Source organism: Paramisgurnus dabryanus, chromosome 12 (assembly GCF_030506205.2).
Source record: "Paramisgurnus dabryanus chromosome 12, PD_genome_1.1, whole genome shotgun sequence".
NCBI lineage: Eukaryota > Metazoa > Chordata > Actinopteri > Cypriniformes > Cobitidae > Paramisgurnus > Paramisgurnus dabryanus.
The window spans coordinates 19,649,085-19,676,404 of record NC_133348.1 but is presented as its reverse complement, the minus strand read 5'-3'; the positions used below and the strand labels follow the sequence as shown (position 1 = coordinate 19,676,404).

At 37.3% G+C, this 27,320-nt stretch overlaps 1 protein-coding gene across 4 annotated transcripts in view; it reads right to left on the bottom strand.

The window, feature by feature from the left end:
- Positions 1-3,072: 3,072 nt before the first annotated feature.
- epha7 (eph receptor A7) overlaps positions 3,073-27,320 on the bottom strand; it is a 95,735-nt gene continuing 71,487 nt past the window's right edge. Inside the window, exons 7-17 of one of the 4 annotated variants that reach the window (XM_065257075.2) lie at positions 26,502-26,688; positions 25,011-25,119; positions 23,729-23,784; positions 12,316-12,441; positions 11,685-11,870; positions 11,292-11,353; positions 10,939-11,148; positions 10,479-10,628; positions 7,655-7,848; positions 6,404-6,559; positions 3,073-6,113 (exon numbers count right to left, since the gene is read on the bottom strand). In XM_065257075.2, the coding sequence (XP_065113147.1) occupies positions 5,999-6,113; positions 6,404-6,559; positions 7,655-7,848; positions 10,479-10,628; positions 10,939-11,148; positions 11,292-11,353; positions 11,685-11,870; positions 12,316-12,441; positions 23,729-23,784; positions 25,011-25,119; positions 26,502-26,688 (1,551 nt within the window). In that variant the 3' untranslated portion in view covers positions 3,073-5,998. The remainder of the gene's footprint in view (positions 6,114-6,403; positions 6,560-7,654; positions 7,849-10,478; positions 10,629-10,938; positions 11,149-11,291; positions 11,354-11,684; positions 11,871-12,315; positions 12,442-23,728; positions 23,785-25,010; positions 25,120-26,501; positions 26,689-27,320) is intronic. The other 3 variants (XM_065257077.2, XM_065257076.2, XM_065257078.2) reach the window with 3 other exon arrangements.

The following is a 27,320-nucleotide window of genomic DNA, read 5'->3' as shown; positions in this document are numbered from 1 at the left end:
ACGCTGAGCTGTTTTCATTAGTTGAATTTGACATCTGAATGCGCTAAAGCCGTGTAGCGCTTGTACACCTGACAAAATGAACAGTTTACGACAGTAACCCAGTTCATTAATGTCAAACATACACATACCCCAATGGCTAAGCTACAGCGCAGTAAACGGTATCATTTTGTACCTGTTTCCTTTCTTTCCTTCATGTAGAGATGCCAAAATAATAAAATATTGCACAGACCGAAGACCCACAGACCAGAGACTCAGGGTACATTTATTTGATAATGATGTGCTTAAAATGGTAATGTTATTGAAAAGTCTCACGTGTCGACGACAGTGTTGTCTAAACTATCCATTCACACAGATCCCCAAAAACAAGTAAATATGCTGTATTATGCATGCAAGGCCAGTACCTGGCAATTTTGCATAATGTCCAAATATCTAATATGCATGCACATGATGTCACCAATTTCATTTTATATAGTTTGCATGGAGGCAATAACAATATCAGTTTCAAAAACTTAAAATTTGAGCATTTTCAAAAGCTTGCGTTTTGATGACCCCAAAATACTGTTGTTGTGTAACTGGATGTCAAAAAAAAAAAAAATCTGTTTATGGAGGACAAATTTTGCTGTTTGATATTTACAGCATAATGCAGAACACAAGTGCCAGTAATCGTCTGTAAAGCTGAATAAGCAAAGAGCAGAGCTTACACTGACATTTTTCCACTATAATGAAACATATAGAAAAAAACTCCCCTTATTCAGAGGTCAGAGGAAAACACAATCCCACCTCAAACTCAAGCTATTATTTGAGTAACAAGCTACTAAAAACGTATAATTGTCCTTGCATATTATGCTGAAATGATAAAAATATTACACACCTCATCTTTTCTTCAATGTCTTCAGACATTGATTAGTTCAAAAATACATAAAGGAAAATTATAAAGCAAAAGTGTCATTCAGGGCCATGTTGTTGTTTCAAACAAACATGGATCAAACTACACAACCATAGTGCAGTATTGTACAGTGCACAGAAATCTGAGACAGTAGGTGCGTTTACATGCAACCAAATAATCAGTTTGTGATCATATTGATGGCTCAATCGTATTGAAAAGCCTTTCGTGTAAACACCTTAATCAATATGATTGAGGTCGATCGGATGCAAATTTGGATCGTATTGAAAGGGGTGGTGTAGTCCAATCTGTTATCCGATCATCAGGAGAAAAGTATGCATGCAAACACATGAATTGTAGAATTTTCTCAATCGGATGCCAAAATACCTTGTGCACATGTGCAGAACATTTGTGCTCACATTTCACATAATTCTCGTCACAGAAACATGAAATAGCAAGGCAATGGCAACGCATTATTAAGGTAATGTGGTCCCGCGCTGTACATTCTGCAGCGTTCATGGGTACTTTTATAACATTAGGCTACATAAAGCAAGAAAGCAGCATCGTGCCTTTTGAAAACTGTGTTTTCATTGCCTATATCTTAAAACTTCTTATAAACAACTTTCTCCAACCCAACTTTGTACATTTATTTAGAGGTAAAGCATTAACTCGACGAGAGTATTTTTCTATTTCCGATTTGGGATATTGTTTAAACAGTCTCAATGGGTTTTTTTTCTTCCGTGTTAATAATGAAAGTATTTCATTCTTTAGTTATTGGTATTTGGACTGTGAATAGTCATTGGGATGCTTTTGGGCTAGTTTTGTATGTCCATTGGGATGGTTTTTATCTGAATCTGGCAACCCTGGCTGTGCGCTTGCGCAGACGTTCGGTTCGGATTCTATAGAATGTACATGTAAGCAAACATTTAAATCAGATTGCAATGTTTAGAGTGCATGTAAACTGCATTGTCATAACCTTCAATCGGATTAAATTCAGTCGGATTGACAAAATGTTGTGCATGTAAACATAGCCACTGTGTGTTACACTTTGCAGAATGTGAAATTGGACTAAACACACAAACAAGAATCCAGACATGAAGCTTAGAGTAACAGCTGGCCAGTATCTTGCTTTGGATCTAACTTGATTTGCTATCAAAAATCCACTATCATGTTTCTCTTCTATGATAAATCGAATTTTTCCTCTCATGTAGAGAAGAACAGATTTCCGCAAATAGCCAGAACACAGGCCAATGTGCATTCTTCTTATCTAAACCAGAGGGTTGTGATCCTTCTTTCGAAAAAAAAGCAAGTGATACGGTTTCCATTTCCATGTTTTTACAAGCAATTTTAGCTTCTAAAATTCTATCTGATTGTTGCGGGTTTTATTAGATGTAAATTACAAGATAACAATTTGATTGTTCATGCTTGAGTTTGTTTTCCTTTTTCCCCTTCTCCCTTTATCTTGTACTTTGAAAACGTGCCTCCTACTTGCAAAAGCTCGTCTTTTACACGATAAGCCTTCATCTGGGGACCCCTGTAGGAAAGTGAATATTTGGAGGTAAAATTTGACATATCAACATAAACTGCAAATGAAATCAATTTTACTGTTGTGTTACATCAAGTGAGCCTAGTCATTTTTGATAGAAGAAAGATTAGCAGGATTAATGTTAGACTGTGGTCAAAGAACAGTGTACTGTCCCAGGGTCCCAGTCTTTTAGCAGTCATGTTTAGCTGCATGTTTTCAACAAGATGAGTATAGAATTCACCCCCAAGTTAATAAAATAAATATCAGAATATCTACAGAGATTTCATCTTTGTAAATCCATTAGGTCTTCTCTGTTTAAGTCCCAAAGGGGCCACGGCTTAATCTTCCCATGTCTAGGGTTTTGGATAATGTCTTTATAATGACACGATCCAGGATACTGTCATGAGCAGGGTCATCAAACATCTCTCTCTTCCTCTCGCTCTCTCTCTCTCTTTTTTTTCAATATGTAATGTTAATGCTCAGAGAGTCACAAAGGTTGAAGAAGGAGAGCAAAAATCCCAAATGATATATCAGCCCTTTAAAATATACTTCGAGTGCTTTTTAAATTGCACAATAGGGAAACTCTCAAACTCTGTGGTGGAAATCGTTGAAATACTGCAAAACTTAGACAGTCATTCACAGCAATAAAACAAACAGACGCAGCTAAAGAGATTGCATTATATTTCCAAAAATATATGTACAGTCTATTACAAAGGTTACAAAGCAAAAAAAAAGAGGTCTATGTAACAAGAAATTGTCTAGGTAAATGACCATACAGTTTCTCAATTGGGGAAAATACTTTTCTGACCAATGAATACTCTCCATACTCTTGCCACAGAAAAATAAATAATAAATTGACAATTCAATTTTAACTGTACATTTTTCCAACCTAAAAGAGAAAAAAAATCTAAAATGGAAACCTATTAGCTCTCTTTGGTCCTAAATGAGAAATTATGTACAACTGAAATAGTGAAGGTAACAATAATCAGCTGCGTGTGAGATAGAAAAATATAGTGCATTTTCAATGAGCTCACTACAGAGTACTTGAGTGAAAAAAGAAACGACAATTATAAATAAAATATACAAGTTTTACAGTTTGAACATACACAAATTGTCCTCTGGTTTCGTGATTACTCTGACACAATCAACAGTGCTGAACTCTTTGGAATATTCCATTTCATTTTTGTCTAGATGGGGTCTCTTTATTGTCTTACGTCGTAAGAAGATACCCTGGTGCACCGTGAACTCAATCAATCCACAGCACAGACTGTCAAGACAAAACCTCTGCTATCAAACCAGAAACGTTACAAAATAGCGAAAAACAAGAAAAATCGACAGACTTGTCATTGACCCGTACAATGGCCTCAATGTGGGATTGATTGAATCCAGGCATTAATCTCAAATTGGCTCAAATTGCTGTCACTACAGGGGCCCCTGATCCATACGGAGAAGGTAAGGGCCTACGAGGGACCCGGGAGGCCCGGCGCGTGAGATCAGAGCATGGGGAGAGTGAACTGCGTGACTGCAGCTACCGCTGAAGCTCGGGAGGTTTGTGCTGACCAAGAGCCTTTCCGCTTGCGTTCAATTCAAAGGCCTGGCATGGGCTCAGTGCTGAGGTTTGCGAGATACAGGATGGGCCCTTAACCGGGGCGTGATATGATCCGAAAGGGACTCGCGCACGCACACAAAACCCAGCTGGGTTTGGGCCGTAACGCTGGGCCACAAAAGAGACATTAAACGATGGCTTTTGAAAAGCATTCAGCTAATCCTCCCGTGATGCTGTGTACAGATGGCTATACCTTGACTTCCGACACAATCGAGAATAGGTTTGCACAGCGGTTAAAATAGGCATCCACTTGCCAAAATAATGAAAAACACTGTGTTGTTAATGTTGAAAATGTCACACATTTCTGATTTCAGAATAAATAACGCATACTTTTGTGCTCCAGGCTGAGTAAAATGGAAGAAATCTACTACGGCCCAGCAAGTGTTTTGGAAGGTAAAATGCAATTGAACGAACTATTTACCACCAAAATGCTCTTGACGCAGTTCGTTCGTCAAAGTGGAAGGCGGTTATTGGCACTAAAAGAAAACTTTCAAGCTTTCAACAATTTGAGGGATGGAAGAAACATGACGAGAACAAATAAATTCAACATTCAACATCATGTATAACAATTTTTGACAAACGCATTCAATTTTACAATACTGCTGCTGATTTGTGACTTTATGCAGTACATAGTAAAAGTCTATACAGCACCTCTCAACCGTGAGTAATTATTGCTCATATTGGTCAGTCTCTCCCCAACTCGGCCTTGATCTCACAAAAATCGTAATACTTAAAAATAAGAGCAATAGTTGACTTTTTTAAGGCAGTATTACTCCTTTGCACCACAACTATGAAGTCAGTCAGCCACTAGGAATAAACTAACCGATATTAAACAAAAAATAAAACTAAATACTGGACTCCTTGGTGGAACAAATGTAATAATTCTTAATTAAAAGAACCTAATGCTTTTTTTGTTTGTTTTTGTTCCTGTCTTTATAGTAAATAATATCAATATTAAAAAGGACACGATCAACAACAGCACTGATAAGATCAAATCCATTCATGTGGTAAATATAAACTTAGAAAGAATATTGCCACCGTAATAGTTGTTACGATAAAAAATCCACCTGAAGTGGTTCTCAATTGTCTTTGTACTTTGTCTACTATGTCATGTAGGATCATAAAATAAACTGTCTGCTCGGGCTATTCTTAAACGCAACCAGTGAAAAACAACACCCTCAGGATCTTCATATAACCACGTCTGTAAAAAACTGTGGGATATTTCGACTTGATATAAAAGACTACTGCAGGACAGATGCTTCAGTCTGGAGAGAGCTTCATGTAAATAGTGCTGGCTGAAGAAGTCAAACCTCCTCTTTCGACTTTCAGCCTCTGGTTCTGTCTCTTTTTCCTCGGATGAGACATTTTACCCTGTTGTCAGTTCCGTAACACAATCCAAAAATAAATGAGCTAACACGAATTGAGCAGAAGAGTAACGTACCACATCGTCTCAATGCGGTTATTCCAAATCAAAACGAATAAAATCTCTCCAAACTCGCTTTAAATCTTTTCTATAAGAATCGGACTTGCTTATTTTAATATTCACCCTTTTCGATAAAAAAAAAACAAAATCAGTGAAATCTATACCAACTATATGTAAATTCGCAAACATTTGTGACCGTAAAGTCAGGACAGTCCATACAAAGCATAAAAATCTTCTCAAACGCTCCATCTCAATGTGATTTGATGAGTTCTTTGGAGATTTGAGAGTCCAATGTCCATGTAGGATTCTCCTTTTCCACGTTTGCTGTGTCCTCTCTCCGTTTCTTGGTTTTCAGCACCTTCGCCAAAAAATCCTTCGCCAAAAACAAAGGAATGATTCTGCCAGTTCCGGAAGGTTAATCGCACCCGAGAGGGCACGGCGAGTGTTTTGTTTGTTGTCTTCTGGTATTATTTTCCTGTGATTATCAGCGGCTCAGCGGTGCTGTCCTGGAGAGTTCCAAAATTGGTCGGACCGGGCGGGGGGAGGGGCGGCCGACGCCCATTACACCTGAACTCCCGTGCCGTGAAGATGAATCATCTGGGCTCTCATAGTCTGTATACTGCTCATGATCTTCTTCTGATGGCCCACCAAGGAGATTCCCAAACTCATTACATCCCTAAAGCGGAAACACAACGTTCATAAATCACAGCGATGGAGCATGAAGCGCCTGAGAGGTATTTCATTAATGGAGCAAAAGGAAATGGAAAAAAGGGCCATATTAACTACAACGTGACAAGGCGTATGAGTATGAGTCAAGTGCTCTGATTAAAATTCAGCGAGATGCCAGATTTATATAGTGAATGAAAGCTAAGAAAATTACTCTTAGAAGGTTTCCTTGAGGTGAGACAATGCATTACTATAGAGCTTTGTGACTGTACAGGAAAGTTCGTGGTGACGTTTTCTTACTCGATAGTCATTCTAGCGACCGTGTCCAGCGAGCTGTATCCGGCGGCTGTGAAGTTGTCTACGTATCTCTCCATCTTGATGGCTTCCAACCACTCACCAACCAATCGGAAAGAGGTGAAATCTGGTGTGTTCTGGTCTAGCAGTGGACTTATGGGTCTGGGGAGACAAAATGACAAAAATTGTACGACCGCTACCACCATTTCTTAGTACTGGTACTGGGAACGGGCCAAAATTGATTAGCTGTCAGCCTAAATTTAATAAGTTTTTTTTTTCATGTTTTAAAAAAATTCTTGCTATATTTACAGTTTTCAGCTTCCCAATTTTCACATATACTGTGCTGCCATAAGTTGTACAGTTTTGATGTCTTACTGTGGTTAAAAATTTTCTTTTGATCAACTGAATATACTACAGAGCCCCTAAGGTGACATTGGAGTAAAAAAATCTAAAGTTTATTATCATGTGCTCACGCGAAACTTTCATGTGCTCACGCAAAACCTTAATGTGCAGAATATTTTTTTTGCAGAATAGTTTAGTTTTGCATGCTCACATGAAACTTTTGCACGGGCACGTGAAACTCTCATGCGTGCACGTGAAACTATCGCGTATGCACGTGAAAGCGAAAGTTTTACGGGGGCACGCGATAGTTTCACGTGCGCATGCGAATGTAAACTTTATTTAATTTTTGCTCCATGTCCCCTTAGGGGCTCCGTAATATACAAATGCCGTAACCTTAACAAATCTATGATTTTCAAAATTTTTTATGAAATCATAGATTTAGGAAACTGTGTATTACTATAATTAATTAATATTTTTATATCATATTAAAGGTTATTGTTTAAATAAAGTAATGTGACATGCATTTTGACTGAATCTTTTATTAAATTAATTCTAAACCAAGGCCTGAAGTTCCCACAAGGCTTACATGTCTCAAGCACAGATCATGACAATTGATTTAAAGCCCTTGTTACTGAACATAAGAGCATGGGTGCCGTATCGTTTTATTGATTACTCAGATTTATCTTTCATCTGTAAATCAAATACCGGACAGATGGATTTTTCTCGCGAATGTGCTTGTGACTCTATAGAAGGACTGCAGACATGTGCATAAAGTATAAACCATCGCAAGCAACATAATAGCAAATCTATTCAACTTCTAAACATCATAAAAGCAAATCTGTCCCATAAACAGTGCAGTTTTCCTTGAGCAAAGAAAGATAATGGTCGGGTGTAAAACTAAATGGGCATCCTTACCGCGTACACGTCCCCATTGGCGTTTTTAAGGTGTTGGGATTGCGGATCATTTTGTCGAGGATGCCGACGATCTGGTCGAATTTGGGTCGCTCGGCTCTGTCTTTCTGCCAGCAGTCCAGCATAAGCTGATGGAGGCCAGGAGGGCAATCCATGGGGGCTGGAAGACGATACCCCTCCTCTATAGCCTTTATGACCTGCAAGATCACAGTGAGAAATGGAAAAATGAGTTAAGGTGTGAAAAAGTAGGAAGGAGACAAAAAAGGCACAGTGCTGAATTCGCTAAGAATGAATGAATATGCTGGTCCACCTATCTGTTGTTGTTTTGCTAAAACAGTACACAAAAGTGCCACAAATGTTTGGTGAAAGACAAAGAGACGCAAACGACCTTAGTTTAGTATCCAGACTGCAATATACACAAAGACGAAGCCTTTCCTGCAGCTCAAGCTCTCTTTTTACATCCTCTCTCCATTTTGCTCATCCTTTAATCAGGACTCTGTAAACAGCAGCTTTGCCGGTTAAATCTTTCTGTGGTTTACCTCCAGCATTACGAACTTCAACAGAGGAAAAGTAGGCTAACCAGATGTGATTATTCTTGCTCCGGTTATTAGAGTTTCCTGAGCACACGGAAAGTGCACCGATTGCTGAAACTGGCCAAAACTGCCAGCACACCGAGATGGGTCTGTTCACCAGCTGTCTGTGACCGTCATACCATCACGAGCCCATGTAATTAACCGAGCTAACAAGGCTACGGCCTTAACCATAGATGATTGCATTGATGCTTGGATGTCTGTGTAGTTGAATAGCTCCACATGTCTAGGGTTTATGAATGTAACGGGACCGTGAGATAATAAATCCACCTGTTTTTTTACTAAGCATGCTACACATAAACAGATGAAACGATATAAGTCAACTAATCTGGGAATTGGGTTGTCCAGAGCTACGTTCTTTTCCCTCTTCTATTCCAGAGGAATAACTAAAGCAGACTGTTTATTTTCCCCAAATCCTCATCTGCTATTCTTGTCGTGTCTCTCCAAACAAGGCTTGAGCTATGGAAAGAAAAGTGTCAAAACAGAGAAAGTTGAAGAAATGTAAATATTCTTTTTTTCAGAAGCCCTCAAGGAGTTGTTCGGCTTCCCCCCAAAAAAGTTAGAAAAAATGTCTGGCGTTGAGGCATGACAAGTATCAACAATTCTTTAAGGTGCATGTTCAAACACAACATAATAACATTTACATTTATGCTAGTTGATCGCTGCTGTGGGTGGCTAGCATCATTAAACTTAAAGAATTATGTTGCTAGCAATGTCATGTAGCCAAACCTGTATTTATATAGCATAGCTGTCAACCCTTCCGTTTTTGCCGGGATTCTCCCGTATTTTACTATTCTATCCCGTTATCATCCTGCTTAAATATTTTCCTGTATCTTTCTATAATCTTCTTCCTATAAAAAGCGGCAGTATTAGCTGTAACATCTCACTCAAACATCAAGAACAGCATCCTGATTCCCTAGGATCCTGAGCTGCGTGCAAAGTTACTAAAACTTTTAGTGCACACCGCCACGCGGACTCAGCGAGCACGTCCGCCCACTACCCGTGTACACAAACTTGCAAATTTGGATGCGCATAGGGGTGTCTGCAGTGCTTTGTATCTTTGCGTATTTGGAAACACTGCTGTTTGTGCTTTACTGTTGTCATGTAAAACATTGGCCAGGCTTAAAATACACTCAATATCCCTATTTTGAAAGGTATGATGTATAATAAAGTAAAAAAACAGTGTAAAATATTTAATAATGGTATTACACATTGGGAACACTCATAAAGAAAATGTAAAAAGACTTTGTGGACTAGATTGAAAGTCTTTTCCAGTTTACTGAGCAATGTGCGTGAGACGGTTTATGAATTGACTAAAATGCGGGAATTACAAGTCATCATTAGCCTCGCTGATAAGGGTTGTTTACCTTCTCTGAGGATGTTGAAGCCTGTGTAATTCTGAATTCAAAGAATAAGCCTAACAGAGCAGCATACACAAGTGCCTACATACAGCGATGGATTAACAGCACTTCTCCTCACACATATTATTAGCCCTGTATCTGAATTTCAATCCGGTTCAAGTGGATCACCATGAACGGCTGTGATGGGAATGATGAACAGAGCTCTGCTGTACCAATTTCTTCAAGACAAAAGCTTGGCCTGAGGATCATTTTGAAGGTTTTGCATGGCTAAGCAGATATCATTGAATTGAATGACTTCTGGTAATGATGAACACTCACATTATCATAACTCATTAGAAATGTTGAAGATGTACAAAAAGCAACTCTAAAGGCGAAACACTTCCGGAAATCCATTAAAGCATTTTTTACCAACATGCAACAAGGTCATTCCTGACAAATGCATTGGCATCTGCCTTGGAATTTCAAAGCATCAGACCTGTTTAGATAATTGAATACCCACAGATTACCTTCTTGTTACGGTGATTCGAATTTTAGTACTACTTTTAGTTTTACAAGGCTATAAAGTGAGACAAACTAACAAGAGTCTTTTTCAATCTGCTACAGCTGGCTTGATGGTGTGGAAACAACATAGATTTCACCCTTTTCTCATTTCAAAGATTAAGAGATCTCTTGAAACTAATTAAATATGTACAATCATAGCATACAGTCGATGCACAAGTCAATATGAGCACATATTTAGCTGGTAATTTTGCCATAGGTGATGATAACAGATACAGACATAAATCTGATGAATCTAGTTTGAGATGGGCATGATAACCTTCATCTTAAAACCCTCCACCCATTTAATCTTTTTGTATCTATAAAAGCACAACTTACATCCTGATTGGACATGTCCCAGTAAGGTCGTTCCCCATAGGACATGACCTCCCACATGACAATCCCGTAGCTCCACACATCGCTGGCTGATGTGAATTTACGGTACTGGATGGCTTCCATTGCTGTCCACCGAACTGGAATTTTTCCACCCTGTTTAGAAGTAAAATATACATTCATTACAATATGCAGCTTTCTGCAAAAGCATTAACCAAAAAGAGAGAACTTTGAGCTTGTGTAATTTACTGTTACCATGATATCTATTTACGCATACTGTAATATAAATATTTAGGTCATACTGGTAGTCCCTCATATAGCTGTTCAACACCATATTCACCACAAGCAGCCGCAGGCAGCATCTATATTCGCTCCTCTTTGATGCACGAGTTGATTTGTTTATCCTGACAGCAGCGTGGGTTTCTAAGACGGGTACGGCGAGACAGCGCCAGCTTAATTGACTCACCGTCGTTGTGTAGACAGCCTCGGGATCGTCGTCAATCACTCTGGACAGGCCGAAGTCGGACACTTTACATACGAGATTGCTGTTGACTAGGATGTTACGCGCCGCCAGATCGCGATGGACGTAGCCCATGTCAGACAGGTACCTCATCCCCGCCGCGATGCCGCGCAGCATTCCCACCAGCTGTATCGCGGTGAACTGCCCATCATGTTTCTGTGCAAGAAGAGAAACACGAATATCCATCTTTAATCCGTGCCCAGATACGAGGATTTGAAATGGTAAAACTCTGTGTAATGAACGGAACCGAAATGATATTGTGTGCACTGACCAGATTGTCTAGGGTGGTTTATACGTACCCTGAGGAAGGCATCTAATGAGCCATTTTCCATGTATTCAATTATTATCATGACTGGTTTTCCTGAAAGAGCAAAGAACAGACTCTATTAAAGTGAAGCGCAGCCAACAGACGCTGTACGAAAGCAGTAATGAGAAACAATTTGAAGACAATTCAACAACTGTCGAGTTTTCATTAGGATTTTTGGGTAGTTCATACAAAAATGTATTAGACTAAAAAAACTTGAGCTGAATTAAATTGTGAGAAGATATGTGACCAATAATAGCCAACATTTTAACTCTCTCAAAGCCTAATTTGCTAGTATTAAGCCAAATGAATCCGCACCATTATGCATGGCCAGGATTAGAGGAACTGAATGAAAGCCCTGAAAAACTGTAGTATATGAACTGCTCACCTCTGGTGACCACGCCCTCGAGATGGACCACGTTTGGATGATCGAACTGGCCCATTATGCTGGCCTCGCACAGGAAGTCCCGCCTCTGTTTCTCGGTGTAGCCTACTTTCAGCGTTTTTATAGCCACGGACACGTCCCTCTTTCCCGGCAGCTTCAGTCGTCCGCTGCACACCTCGCCAAACTCTCCTGCGATGAACACAACCACCCACAAGCTGAGTCGTAGAGATCCGCACCGACCTTAACACTGTTACCTGCGCCCGTGTTACCTAATGCATATCATTCAAGCTGGCGGCAGGACTCGGCATTATATGATGCATCAGTACACAGGGGAGTGCAAGCGAGAGACCAGATAATTGGATATGCTATATAGAGGACACACTAACGCACTTATACGGTTTGTAACTAAAAGGAATGCGGCGGCAATTCATCAACGGTGATACATTTATGTGCATCCTGGCCTTAAGAGAAGACATATTAATTATAAACCAATCCTACAGCGGCGCTATCAATAACCAGGGGCCAGAGAGATGTTCGGGCCGCTTTCGAGAGTGTAAATATTTGGCTGTCATTGTGATAAATGAGAGAGGTGGGTGACTAAAGTGAGGCAGCAAAGAAGACAGGAGATGCTCACCTGCGCCGATAACCCGTTCAATCTTAATGCAAGATGCATCTAGCTCCTTGGCGAACTGATGGACAGCCCTGTTCGGGTCTTCGTAAGTTTCAGGGTCAATGTAGGTTTTGGTGCCTGGAAATTTAACTGTAGAAGGGTAAGAGGATTACTGTTACGATTAAATATGCATGCCCACACACACACACATAGAAACTGTGATGGACGGATGCGATTACTGGAGGGTAGAAACACAGGGCTACGGGCTAAAGAGCCCAGTGTGATTGAGGATAGCATGTCAAAAGGTCTCCATCAAATAATAAAACCTATGCTTTTATTTTCTGCACAAACCGGTAATACATTTTCTTGTTAACATTCTCACAATCGAGCTGAAACGGTATTAGCTGTATTGCATGGCAATAGCATTTGTAGCTGTCACTCAATGGGTAATGGGTTTGTGAGTCTGAGCTATTATTTGAATGTGCCAAAATTTCAATTGGATGTTAAAGATATTTCACTGCAATTCATAGCGGGGCAAAAAGCGAGACAATACTACCAGAATTGCTTTTTTAGGGTATTTTGGGTACTGGTATGCTTGTGTCCTCAATAGGCTTTTTAGCCATACATGTAAAAAATAAATAAATAATAAAATAATCAAGACTTCACTTGACTTTACGCCCAATTAATGTGTTCACCGAGTCTTACCATCTAATCAAATCCTATAACAACATACACTGCTACCTGTCAACTTCAACATTAAGCTCCAATTAATGAGATGCAAAAACTAATAGGCTACATCATGCTGCGATGAAAATGACTACAAAGGACTGTTGCTAACAAGTAATTAAATTACTAATCTGCAACAAAGCAATGCTCAAGAACAGAGAGAGAGAGAGAGAGAGAGAGAGAGAGAGAGAGAGAGAGAGAGAGAGAGAGAGAGAGAGAGAGAGAGCATTTGCCTAATATTTCCTTTACTTTCGTGTTGGTCCACGACCATGACATAAGTAGACGGACGGCATTGTGCTCCAGTCATATGAAGTTGCATCTGATATTTGGCTTTTTCTCGCCCGCTATAATTGCTTCGTCCATCTAGGCTGTCAGTGAATCAGATAGAGCATGTTTATCACTGCTACCCGCTCGACACGACAGACAAATTGGGCTTACAAGGCAGGTGCGCACCTTATCTGCCGTTTGTCAACCCTGCCTTGTGGTTTTGCCTTGTAGAGTAGTTTCCTGTTTTAAGCTTTGACAGATGTTAGTTGTAGCTTTTGGTGCTGTTTTTGGCAACGTTTTGCCACGGAGGGGATATGGCAAGCCGGAAGAGGGGGTTGCCTGTTGTGGATTTTTGTAGTGATTATGAAAAATAATTTTCAGCAGAGGGTTCCATTGCCAAAAGATGACTTTATTGCATACAACAATAAGGCCGAGTTGGTGGCCAGGCAACTAAAGAGTCTTTTCAGAATGCAACCTAATATACAGTTCTCTAAAAGTTGAAACCCCTCCCATGTAGTTGTTTTTAGCATGTTTTTATGTTTGACAGGTGTTGTGACTTAATTCCTTAAATGTCAGCCTATGCATTTTTAGCTCTGCTCTCAGTTACCATATTTTAAACACTGCATACATTGCAGTCTTTAAGACTGCTAGTCTTCAGCTTACAAGCATGAGACATATATACTTGCAAAACACATTTGAATCTCAATACCACGTTCACCCAAGATATAGTTCTGAATTAAGTTCTGAATTAAAAAATCTTCTTCATTCCACCCTTTGAGACTTTCACAAGTCTCACCCAAAGTGCAACTTCATAATCCAGTTCAATTAAGTTAAGCTAATTAATGGCCCAACTAAGCCATCTTTCCCTTTACCAATGACTAAATCATGCTGCCGCACTTTGGTGGAGTGTGGAACAAACATCTTCTCTTGGAGAAGTAAGAGAACCTACTCCTTCAATTAATAAACCTTTATGATCATGGAATATACTTCATTATGTCATTGTTGCTGTAAAATCAGAGCTCATAAAAACATCCATATTCATCATAAGAATGTAAATTAGTCAAATACCTTTTCAATTCTTATTATTTTCATTATCTTTTTCTGATGTAATATTACCATTTTCTAACTTTTGCAAAACCCATTTTTGATGCACTTTGTAATTTCCTATATGAAGTAACTTTTCATCTTGATATTTCCATTAATATTTGTTTCAAAATAGGGAGTACACAATAAAATAACAATCCATCCAATTAAAATCACAAATCCTTATCCTCTGATAATTTGCATCCTTTACCTTTTGATAATATTCATCCTTTAACCTATACCTTTAATCATTTGACATACAAAAATATGTCTGTGAGAATTTGACAAAAAAATCACCCATTTTCCTAATTTTAAATCACACCAATTCCACATTAAGATTCTTTCTTCCTGTATTTGTTGCAGTTTCTATCCTAAACTCTTAAGCTTATTGATAGCTTCAATGAATATCTATGTTGTATTTTTAGCATAACATTAATCTCCATACATTAAAACTATACCCCTTTGTAGAATCTCATTGTTTTTCTAAAATTGTTAAAACATCATTAGTTAAATTTAATAAACCTTTGTTGATTATAGTAGATATACTTTAGTAATTCTAAATTAAATCAATATTTATTCTAACCATGATTTTATCTCATCTCTTGCTTAAATTGTAACATATGGTAATATGTTAATATGGTAACCAAACCAATTTAGGGATAAACTATTTTAGTTTTATAATTTGTTTTCTCAGTATTTTGTTTAATATACTTCAATATAATCATGATGATTTCTTAAATTAACCTTAGTCTTGTACATATATGTTTCTTCTCTAATTGCAAAACCACCATAAGTTATCATTTCCCATCAAATCAAAATTAAACCAAAATAATTCTGCTAACATTACTGTTGGATCTTCATATGTCCAGTGCTATGATCTGATTCCCACATTCTTTTTACTGTATACTAGCATTGTCCACCCTTTCCATACCTTAAGCCAAAATTATTAAGGATTTATAATAGCTTTTGGATTTTTATATTTGATTTGTTCAAGTTCTATGTTATAGAATATTCCCTTTAAATATCCCTCATCTTTAGTTCCATAAGGTCTACTGTAGCTTTAATATTCCTTAGTATTTGTTTTTCTTGAATTTCTATTCTGCCTTTTAATGCTTTTATTAACTTTCCCAATATTAACTATTTACCAAAATATGCCCTATAAAATGGATATTTAAACCAGAATTTGTCAATTTGTTACATCGAACCCCCCTGTAATATCATGTCGACTTTTGACTATTCCTACCTTTTATGATTTAGAGCATAATAAGCAATTGTTAATACCAATTTCTCTTAGCTTTGAAAATTACCCATTTGTACTATTCATTATGTTTTTTGTTGTTTCCCATAAAATGTCCAACTTATTTTTTTTTCCTTCCGTTGATGTCCTTTATATTCTTTTGATGTCCTTGTCTCCTTGTTGTTGTGGTATCTTCAGTATTTTATCTAGATTTTGTTCCTCCTGAGATTATTGTAGAATAAATTCTCACTGGTGTCACTGGTCCTCGCTGAAGTGTTACTGATCCTTGCTGATAGGTGAAAAGTTAATTGAAGAGAAGTTTGATTATTGATTGTAGTCGTGTGAATTTACCATATGTTGCTGATAATTGTCAAACTGGTTATTAGCTTTATTTTTCAATTTCCATGGCTAATTTCTTAAAGTTTTCCTTGTGTGTTCTTTACACATTACCAGCAACTTTGTCTCTGTGTATTGCTTGTGAACTCCACTGCTTTGCACTCATTGGTTGTTGCTCCTGAAAGTCTCTTCTCATTTACACATTTTTCTTAACTTTGTTGTTGTTGCTTGATATGCCCTGAGTGGTCAGTACTTAGTTATTTTTCTGTTTGTAAACTTGAATTGCTTTTCATTTTTCTATTGTTGTCTTCTGTCTCATGTCTTTTATTATTTTCTTTTCCTCAGCTCTCCTCTTCTGTATCGTGTTTTTGGTTCTCCTTTTCTCCCCAGCTCTCCTCTTCAGTATCGTGTTTTTGTTGTCCTCTTCTCCGACTGGTATTTTAGGAACTCTGTGCAATGGCTCAGATGACATCAGATGTGCTCCTTCCCCCTGGCCTGCTGTTAGAGCTGCTCTCCCTGCTCCTTGTTTTATGTCACTCTCTCCTTAAGACCCTCAGATCCACTATATCCCATGGCACAATATGGCATTTTATCTCCATCTCCTCATCAGGCTCCTTTTCTTTTTCCTGCACACAAATAGCTTATGCATACAGTTAGTTTTATCATATAAGATCTCATCTTTATTTGTAATTGTTCCAAAAGCTCCATCTGCAGTCGTTCCAGAGGAAGTCCTTTTTTGGGGATGAATTTTTGTTATATAGTATTGCGCAGACATTGGTATTGCCATTGGTCGACCAATAAGCATTCCATGCAGTGTTAGTTTGCAGTCTGTCACTCGTTATTGCAAGAGACAAAGCATCCAGTCAGTTCAGTTTCATGCTTTCACATTTTTTGCTGAGTTTGACGTTGAAGGGATGGTTTACTTTTTATGATTAAGGACAGTAAACACATCTTAGTCTTTTCTTTATTCTTTAATGTTGCAGTATTCACTTTATTGTTTTTAAATAAATGCTGATCTATGGATTACTTCTTCTATATTTTTTTATCCTTATTGTTTGGCACTAGCTTTACCCCGTTGAACAGAAACTCAACCATAAATGTACTCAAATATTGAAACCATTTTTTCACATATGGAGAATAATACCAATTTTTCCTCTTTTTAATCTTTAATTGTAATTAGTTCTTTTATATCTCAGTTTTTAATTTGAACTTAAAACCACCCATCTGGAAATGTAACATTTTACTGTACTATAGAATGATTTATCCCCAATGTGTACATTAGATGTCCCGAATGTCTTTATTTGTCCCCCTTTAGGTGCCACAAAATATTCCTAACATCCAGCGTGTTTTTTTTTTCCTTCTATCTTCTAAGAAAGGCTTTTGTATTAGCACTATAGAAGCACTACTTCTGTATGGCATTCTGAGGCTTATTTAGCCTCCAAATCTGCTGTGTTGTTACCATTAATAAAATTATCATTCATTTTTATATAAGTTTAATCTTTTATGATTGCCAATTAATTTAATAATATTGTAGCAGAAATTAACCCCACTTGTCCAGTACATTGAATATATATTCCCTCATTATTTTGAAAGCCTCTTTGTTCCTATACCAAATTGTATATTGTTTAATTTCATAAAAACATACAAATATTTCTTCTGTTTGAATACTTAAATATATAAAGCAAAGATCAATTACAGTATTTGTCATCTGGGAAAACATTTGTTAGCAATGTGGATCTGGATATCAACTGTTTAGCCTTATAATGTCATTAATTGGATACTTCAATTAGTACTTTGTTCTCTACATCTTTTAACAATTAATACATCTTCTTTATCTTGCATGTTGTTATCATCTGCATTTATTCTTTGCATTTACAAATTATTTTTACTTTAGCACATAAGTCTAATGTTATTCCTAAGCATAATGGATTTATCCCCCTGGCTTTGTATAGCTTTTTGTTTTCATCATATCCCATAAATCCTTTTCTTCCCAATCTTTTCCAGTATACAAGAGACCTGTGGAAATAAATCAGTTACATTAAGTCATTATTCTATTAACTGATTTTCAACCATACTCTTAACTACTTCTTATTTACCTTCCTGTGATGGTATGTCAATTTCTTGTCCTATATTTTATTTTTTCCACTTTTTAAGTTGAATATCTTTCTCATGATCATATTATAATACACTGAAGTTCCCACTTTGATAACTTTGCATTACAAATTTGTGCTTTAATACATTTCCCCCTTATTCATTGTTTGTTATACATCACTATTTATTTCACTAATATACATTTGCTTTGATTCAGTTAATATCACTTTAATATACTTGTACCCTTCTGTAGAACACTAAATCCAATGGCTTAATTCAAATTATGCATATCTTCCTAACCAGTAAACAGGAGTGTGATTTTGATATGAGAATAGATATGGTCATGGTTTTGTTTATTGTTTATAGACATACATTGAATTAACAATACTTGTCCAGAGAATCATATTCTTAACAAATCTTACAACTGGACCATAAACTGGACTTTGAAAAGGCTGCTGTCACCCTCCCCCCTTCACTCACAGAGCTGGTACATGGACATAGTGAAAAGTCTCTCTTGGCGTGGCCAGGCGTTTTGTAGTCCCCAGCACGTTTCTTTGTCTCTCCCAGATCAAGTTGTTTTCTTTCTGGGATGGTGATGCTGCAAAGTCATTTATGATGGGTACAGGAGGCTGGTTTTTTGGAGGAATTGCTGAAAGTAGCTGAACACAAGAGTCATCACTGTTATTCACTTTGCATTTCAAAACAGTGTGGTCATTCCTGGGTCTCCTTCTGGATTTCCCTCAGTCTCTGTTTTATTGTCTTTGAACAAAACTGGATTCTCTGTGTCTCCAAGTTTTCTCTCTGTGCTTTTAGAGTCCAAGCAGTGGCTGCCACACTGCTATGATATGTTCAAAAATAGTCCCTCCTCATGTAACGTTAGTCCACAGGTCAGAGGTTTGGAGGATTTCTTTCATTTCTCCATTGCCACAACTTAGTCCTTCTCCCAGCCCCATGAATGCCTGAGGGTAAGTGATCAGCCTCCCAAGGTCCTTAATACCTTTATTAAACTAAGAAATTGTAAGGCCAATGGCCTAAGCCATCCTTTTTTTTTCCCATATCCACATTTCTCCATCAGATGACACCTCCTCTTTACTCTCCCTCTCTACTCTCTCCTTATTCTGCTTCATTAATTCTTTTTAATGTTTTTCTTATTTTTATTTCTTATTTTATTTATATCTTCCTACCTCATCTTCTTTTTCACCTCTTTGTGTAAACAATGCCACTTGTCTTTTTACTCTACACACTTATACTATTTCTGATAATACTTTAAATTTCTTTCATTTAGTATCTTTCCTCATTTGTCAGATTTACTTTAATTTTCCTATTTTATATCTACTGATCATTTCATTTACATTTTACCTTTAATTTCCACAGTGCCCTTGAGTATTGGAAATCAACCTTCTACAGTATGCATGATAAATATAGATTAACACTTTATTTTGTTCCATTATCAACTTCCTTTAACATTCTATCATATATATGTCCTTTATTCATTAATAATGCCAATGCTTTTTTCTTCAAATCCATCCTTCTTTTCTTTCTTTTGATTTAATATAGGTTTATTTACAATATCCATTTCTTTACACATTGCAACATCAAATGTTCCCTTCATGACAATTACTTTATTAGATTACTTTATTCTTTATTAGATCTCTGCAAGAATATATTTCCACAAGAATACCAACTATGACTTTTCACTACACCTGTTACTTCTCCATTCAATCTTTTCTATCATATTTAGCCATTTTTTTTTTTTTTTTTTTTTTTTTTTTTAAATTAGAAAATTAACAAATAAAAACACTTTTATTCCAGTTAACTTTCAAGCTAAGTAAACATCAAGCTTACCATTTTCTCTCTAATATTACTTTTTCTACACTGCAAATGGTTTTCAAGCAGTTCCTTACTTAATTAATGTTTCTTTTTCAATTCACTTTTTTCTATTTGTCAAGTAACACTATTTTTTCCCTTTACAATAGTATTAAACACAAATATTTTTTCATTGGATTAAGATATAAAATATAGATGTAAAAACCTCCTTTCAACCTATATATACCATTTACCTATAATTTTAATCTCTTATTACTTTATTATATAAATAATATATTATTATTATTATTTTACTTATATTAACCGTTATTTCACTTCACTGCTAGCTCTTTCATCCACAGCACTCAGTCAGGCCTGCACTCACTCTATTTATAACATACACCCAGTCATTCACACTTTAAACATGACACCACATGTTTTTCACTGTTGAGGATCCTTTCCACTTTTACTCACACAAACTTTTTATCATGCATTAGGGCGGTATCCACAGAATAATATTTTATCCGTTCAGACCTATATAAATATATATAAAGAGCTGTTTCATAAAAATTAATTCTGCCCGTGCAGACCCCTGTCCACTTTTTAACACTTTTGTTTCATGCTCTATTTATTTGTTTTATTTTTTATATCATCTTTATCCATACACTGTAAAATATGCAGCATTTATGTCAAATTAACATATATGTTTGTTACCTTAAAACAACAAAATAAAGCATGAATGGCTTGCAAAACCAAAGTACTTTTCCTTTTGCTATCATTATTTTACAGTGTATCCGCTTATTCCATAAGCATTTTTAATAGTCTGTTCCAGTCTACCTGTATCCGTCAAGGCCCTCTTACAGAGTAAACACAGATTATTTAATTTTATCTTATTTTCCATAAGCATTTTTAATAGTCTGTTCCAGTCTACCTGTATCCGTCAAGGCCCTCTTACAGAGTAAACACAGATTATTTAATTTTTTTTTTTTTTTCATACACTGTAAATAAAATGCAGTATTGATGTCAAATCAACATATATCACTACTTAGGCAAAAACATGGATTGGCTTGCACCATCACATAACTTTGTCTTAATGCTATCATTCATTTACAGTGTATCAGCTTACACCATAAGCATTTTTAACAATCTGCTCCAGTCTATCTGTATCCATCAAGGCCCTTTTACAGAATAAACACAGATTATTTAATTTTATCTTTTTTTTTTCCATACACTGTAAATTATATATTGTATTAATGTCAAATCAACATCTACATAGTTACTTAAACTAACAAAGTGCAACATGTATTGGCTTCCAAAACCAAATCACTTTCATTTTTATACAATTATGCATTTACAGTGTATCCGCTTATTACATCTATCAAAGCCCTCTTGCAATAAGCATTTTTATAATCTGTTACAGTCCATTTGTATCCGTCGAGGCCCTCTTACAAATGAACACAGATTAATTTTATTTCTGTTTAATGCTATCTTCGAAGCCCACTTAGCTATTAAACTATTATCTGTTCCAGGTTAATGCTGTCCAATCAAAGGCCCTCTCAGCAAAACCACAGATTATCCACCTGAGCTCAGGAATTTTTTCCTCTTTATCATTTCAAACAAATCACACCATGCAATCCTTGGAAGTGGAACCCTTTTTAACTGTATTAATCTTAGTTCTTATATTGGAAGAGCATTGTGAAAGTCTTTCCACCATGAGCCAACCCAGATGAGCAACACAACAGTAAACCAGTAAATAAGCAAAAACTGCTTACCTGGTCCTGTGTATGCCGCTCATCCAAACTCAGCCCACAACGGTCATCCACCTCCATGCTCCTTTCCAATCCCATCCTCGTCGCCAAATGTTGTGGATTTTTGTAGTGATTATGAAAAATAATTTTCAGCAGAGGGTTCCATTGCCAAAAGATGACTTTATTGCATACAACAATAAGGCCGAGTTGGTGGCCAGGCAACTAAAGAGTCTTTTCAGAATGCAACCTAATATACAGTTCTCTAAAAGTTGAAACCCCTCCCATGTAGTTGTTTTTAGCATGTTTTTATGTTTGACAGGTGTTGTGACTTAATTCCTTAAATGTCAGCCTATGCATTTTTAGCTCTGCTCTCAGTTACCATATTTTAAACACTGCATACATTGCAGTCTTTAAGACTGCTAGTCTTCAGCTTACAAGCATGAGACATATATACTTGCAAAACACATTTGAATCTCAATACCACGTTCACCCAAGATATAGTTCTGAATTAAGTTCTGAATTAAAAAATCTTCTTCGTAGCGCGTGGGCAAGCGAGTTAGTGAGGTTGAGCTGGCCCTGTACAAGCAAGCTGTGCCACCTTGAACCTTTGTTTCCAAATCAGCAGTTTGCCTACAGCACTGATCATTAGCACAGCAAGTGTGGGAAGGCCATCACAAGCTCTATCTCCAGGGGCTTCATTAGGGACTGCTGAGAGGAAACATCTTACTGGCCGAGAGGCCTGGGTGCAGGGGTTTAAAATCCGGAGGAGTCAAACACCTAGAGGAACGTCTGTGAGGTCTAAGGGCTCTCTTTAGATCTGGAGCGAGAGGACTTGGCGGTTCAATATCTGCTAATGGCCTGTTTTTATAAGGGCTGTGGCCTAGCTTTTCACCATAGGCAATTCTGTATCCTGTTAAGAGGGGATTCATTCCCCCTCTTTCATCTCAGCCCCCCTTAAAATATGTAGTTGGAACACCGTAGCAATGTACAGTTATTGGTTCCAAAACACTGTGTTGTAGCAAAAGGCCCTTTAAGGCAAAACTTCACACTTGGTGGCCATATTTGCAACAAGGCTGGCGAGTACCACACAACACTTCCTCCCCGGAGAATCTTTGGTCTTTAACAATTGACTATTTGCTCTTTTTACTGGACACAAGGACTTTCTTCACTAGGATTAAACCATTTTAATTTATTAAGCAACAATTTAACATATAACCTCTTCTTTTCAAAAAAAAGGCCTCCACATTAATATGCCTGCACTGTATTTGGGGGAAATTATCACTTGTTTTTCATTAAACCCTATGTGAATTATGATTCAAAGATAATATGTAACCATACCTGTAAAATCCAGGCTATTTATTAGTTTAGGACATTTCACGAGACTTTTTTAAGATAAATAAATCTTTGGTGTTTCCAGAGTACACATGGAAAGTTTTAGCTCAAAATAATTTATTATAGCATGTTAAAATTGACACTTTGTAGGTGTGAGGGAAAATGTGCCATTTTTGGGTGTCATTTAACATGCAAATGAGCTGATCTCTGCACTAAATGGCAGTGCCGTGGTTGGATAGTGCAGATTAGGGTGCAGTATTATCCCCTTCTGACATCACAAGGGTAGCCAAATTTCAATGACCTATTTTTTTACATGCTTGCAGAGAATGGTTTACCAAAACTAAGTTACTGGGTTACAAGCACTAGGGACCCAATTATAGCACTTAAACATTGAAAAAGTCATAATCAATGTCCCCTTTAAAAATATCAAGATTATATTTTCACAGAATGTTCTTTACATTATTTTTGTAGTAAACCGTATAAATAGCTGGATTTTCACAGACACGGTCACTTATTTTAGATTTTGCCATATGAATTTGGAGAGTATAGAGCTGTTATGGTTAATCCGAACACCGTCAAAGATGCACATCATATCTGCTTCTACAGTACCCAAATGTGGAGTTCGGTCCCAGCTCTACTCCAACACACCTGCCTGTAATTTTCAAGTGTGAACCCAAAGACCTTGATTAGCTGGTTCAGGTGTTAGATTAGAGCTGGAACTAAACTCGGCAGGGCGGTGGGTCTCCAGGAGCTTCGCCTGAGCACCACTGATGTGTATGTGTATAATGAGCTGATGAAAGCTGGCACTCACATTGAAAGTACAGCTCCTCGTCTCCTTCCTGATCTGCCTTGCTGTAGCCGCAGTGTCTGCACAGAAAACAAAGAGAAACGAATTAATGACATGCTGTGACCGGGAAAATGATTTCATACATCACAGGTCTACGGAGGGTAAAGCGTCTCTGCTGAATCTCAACCTACAAAAAAGGTGAAATTTATCAGAACGTTTTTTTTATTGGTCACAGAAAAGAAATGCAGCAATTTTTTTGTTCCGTCCATGTTTTATTCTGTACTGTGAGCTTGGACATAAATCGATCAATTAAATGCAAAGTATTTGTGTTGGCTTACTGGTTTAGACAGATTTATGAAAAGTTCAATATAAACTTTAGGTATATGTGAATAATATGACATTATCTTTCTATCTGACTATTGAAAAATATTTAGTTCAAATTTAACATGGGATACCAAAGCATTCAGAGCATTCAATGTTGATGGACATGCAAAGGAGTGATATGTGTATCCGTAACCCAGATTTCATGTGAATTTGTTTACTACAGTAATATGACAAACAGCATGAGTGAATTTTTCTGATGAAAGACACTGGCATTTCTGGTTTATCCACACGCACTGCAAAAAATCCTTTTTAATCAGTATTTTAATTTGTTTACCTTTAAAATCTAAAAACATCATTAACGCGCTATAATAAATTAGCAAATTTTGCAAATATTAAGTGTGCAAAAAAAGACTGATATGATACTAAACAAGATAATTTTCTGTATTTTGAGTATAAAGCATAAATACTTTATATCTTACAACACTGTGAAAATTTTGTTTTTTTTTAAGCAAACTAAAAAATGTAACGCAATTTACTGAACCTTATGATTATTAGCACCAATGGGGTAAAACCCAAAAAATCTTATTATTTTACATAATTTTGTATCTGGATTAACCTTTTAAATTCTTGTACATTTATCTTGCTTGAGGATGTTTAGATATTTTTCTGTATAAACACTGATTAAAAACAGATTTCTGTAGTGTGTGTAACAGGTAAAACAGGTGTGATTATTGTGAAGGGAGAAGTCACAGTTCTGAATCTCATCCTGAGCTAACAGCATGAGCGTGTGACAGGGGAAAATGCATCAGAGGTCATTCCCACAGCGTACGACATGATGGGTGGGTGTGATCACACGCAGGTGGACGAGGGTGTGAGAAGTGAACTCCACAGCTATGGTGGCCTTTGAGGGACAGAAAGGCAAACCGAGAGAGCGTACGAGACTCACAGTAGCGGAGAGTCAATGGGGGCCGCGAGAGCGTACCTTCTCCCTATGATGAAACCGAAAACCATGAAGACCAGGATGATTGTGCCGGCCACCGCGACCACGGCGATGATGATGACCGGATTCTGCTCGGTCGATATCACTGTTGCTGTGATTAAAGCAAAAAAAAAGAAGATAGTACTGAATCAGAACAAGCTGTCAATGGTAATCCTATAATCTTTATTCATAAAATATTTGACAAGAAGAGACAGCAGGATAGCTCTGTTGCAAAGCAAAAAACAAACTTTTTTTTATTGTGTGCTCTATTGAAACCAGTAATGAAAGCATGGGGCTTTGCGGAAAGGAGGGCTGGGTCTATTTTAGGGTCTCGCTGAGTGCACGCTTCTACAGTTTCTGAAAGTGTGCTTAATAGTCCCAGATGGTAATACAGTTCCCTGCATTTGAAACAATGACACATTCAGGTTGGATTGTATCTTGTTAGGTTTGTTTCTCGGATGCTAAAAACCTGCGCTCATTGACAAACTACATCTCTTTGCGTTTAGATGGCCTTGCTGGAAAGCTAGCCCAGCTTGATACACTGAGACGTATCCAAAACCTCTTGTAAACCAGAACTGCTAAACCAGATCTGCCTTTATTTTTAACCTTAAAGTGATGAGATCAGGGTTCCCACACCTTAGTTAACTTCAAGTTCAAGGACCTTTTAGGGACTTTCCAGGTCCTATACCCAAAAATTCAAGGACTTAATGTGGGGACACATTTCAAGTGAGAGCAAGGTTATATTGTGTTACCCTTTAAGATACATTGTTACAGTTCCCTTTCGAGGGAACTCGCGCTGCGTCACTGCGGTGACACTTTGGGGACACCTCCAGGTGTGTCTGAATGTGTATATTAAATTAAACCAATGGTGAGGCATAACGACAAAGACAAAGTGACACGGGAGCCAGGAAGTATATTGGTATCTTAAAAATATTTGGGGACGCCTCCAGGGGTCTGAATGTGTATATCAAATTCAACCAATGGCAAGGCTTAACAACAAAGATAGGGTGACACGGGAGCCAGGAAGTATATCGCTATCTGAAATATTGCCAAAGACGGCATTACAGGGACGCAGGAAGTATGGCAATGGAGACGCAGCGTCTCGTTCCCTTCTCAGGAAATAACAGTTACATACGTAACGGAGACGGTTTTATGTGTCAAACACAACTATGCAAAAAAGCATTTTGGTATGAGTCAACATTCACATACAGAAGATATAAGCATTTAAAGTGAACAGTTTAGCATGTGTGCTTAAAAAGTCTAGAATTTTTAGCAGGGAATGGATTTTTTTTTTTAGAAAACTTCTTGCATAAAATAGATTCAAGCACTTTCAATGACCTGTATCTATGAATGTATATTTTCAAAAACTTTCCAGGGCTGTGAATTTCCCCACCATATTCACAAACTTTCAAGGATTTCAAAGACCCGTTGGAACCCTGAGAGATGCAGGGCAATTGTAAAAACGATAATATCTTAAAAAGCTGTTTCACATACTGTTTTGCTCACCAGATCCAGTGGACTCTTCTTTGGTAGTGACCTCTAATCTGGGGCCGAAGGTGCCATAACCGGCGGCGGTAAACGCCCTGATCTGAAATATGTACGCTGTGTTCGGCTTCAGATTATTGACTGTGGCTGAAGTGGACTTTGACTTCACCGTGGAGTAAATGCGATCCTTCTGGTCCTTCAGGTTAAAAAAACAAAATGAAAACTTTGTCACAGGATATCAAAAGAGCAAATTCTATCAATTCCTCACAGAGAAGGGTGGTTACGGTGAAGTGTTTGGCAGCGAATACTGGAGCATTTGGCCCTTTTCACACGCAAAGAGCGCAAGCAGAGGCAATATCACAGTATTTCATCCGTAACCTAGGTAACCAGAAGCAAGCTGTTTCGGAGGAGCTTCATTTACAATTGGGATGTCACAGAGAGCATGAGGAAACAAACAAATACACATCAACACTCAATTCAAGGCTGTATCTCAACTAGCATACGATCCATTTCTATATATATTAAAGGGATATTTACCCAAAAAGGAAAATTCTGTCATTATTTTCTCACATATTGTTACATGTAATCATTTCTTTGTTGTTATGAACACGTATGAAGATATTTTCAGGAATGTTTGTAACCAAATTGATCATGAGCCTTCCATAGTATGAACAAAAAATACTATTGAAGTGAATGGGGCTCTTGAAAGGTTTGGTTACAAACATTTCTTAAAATATCTTCCTTTGTGTTTATCAGAACAAAGAAATGTATACAGGTTTGTAACAACATGAGAGTGAGTAAATGATGAGAGAATTTTCATTTTTGGAA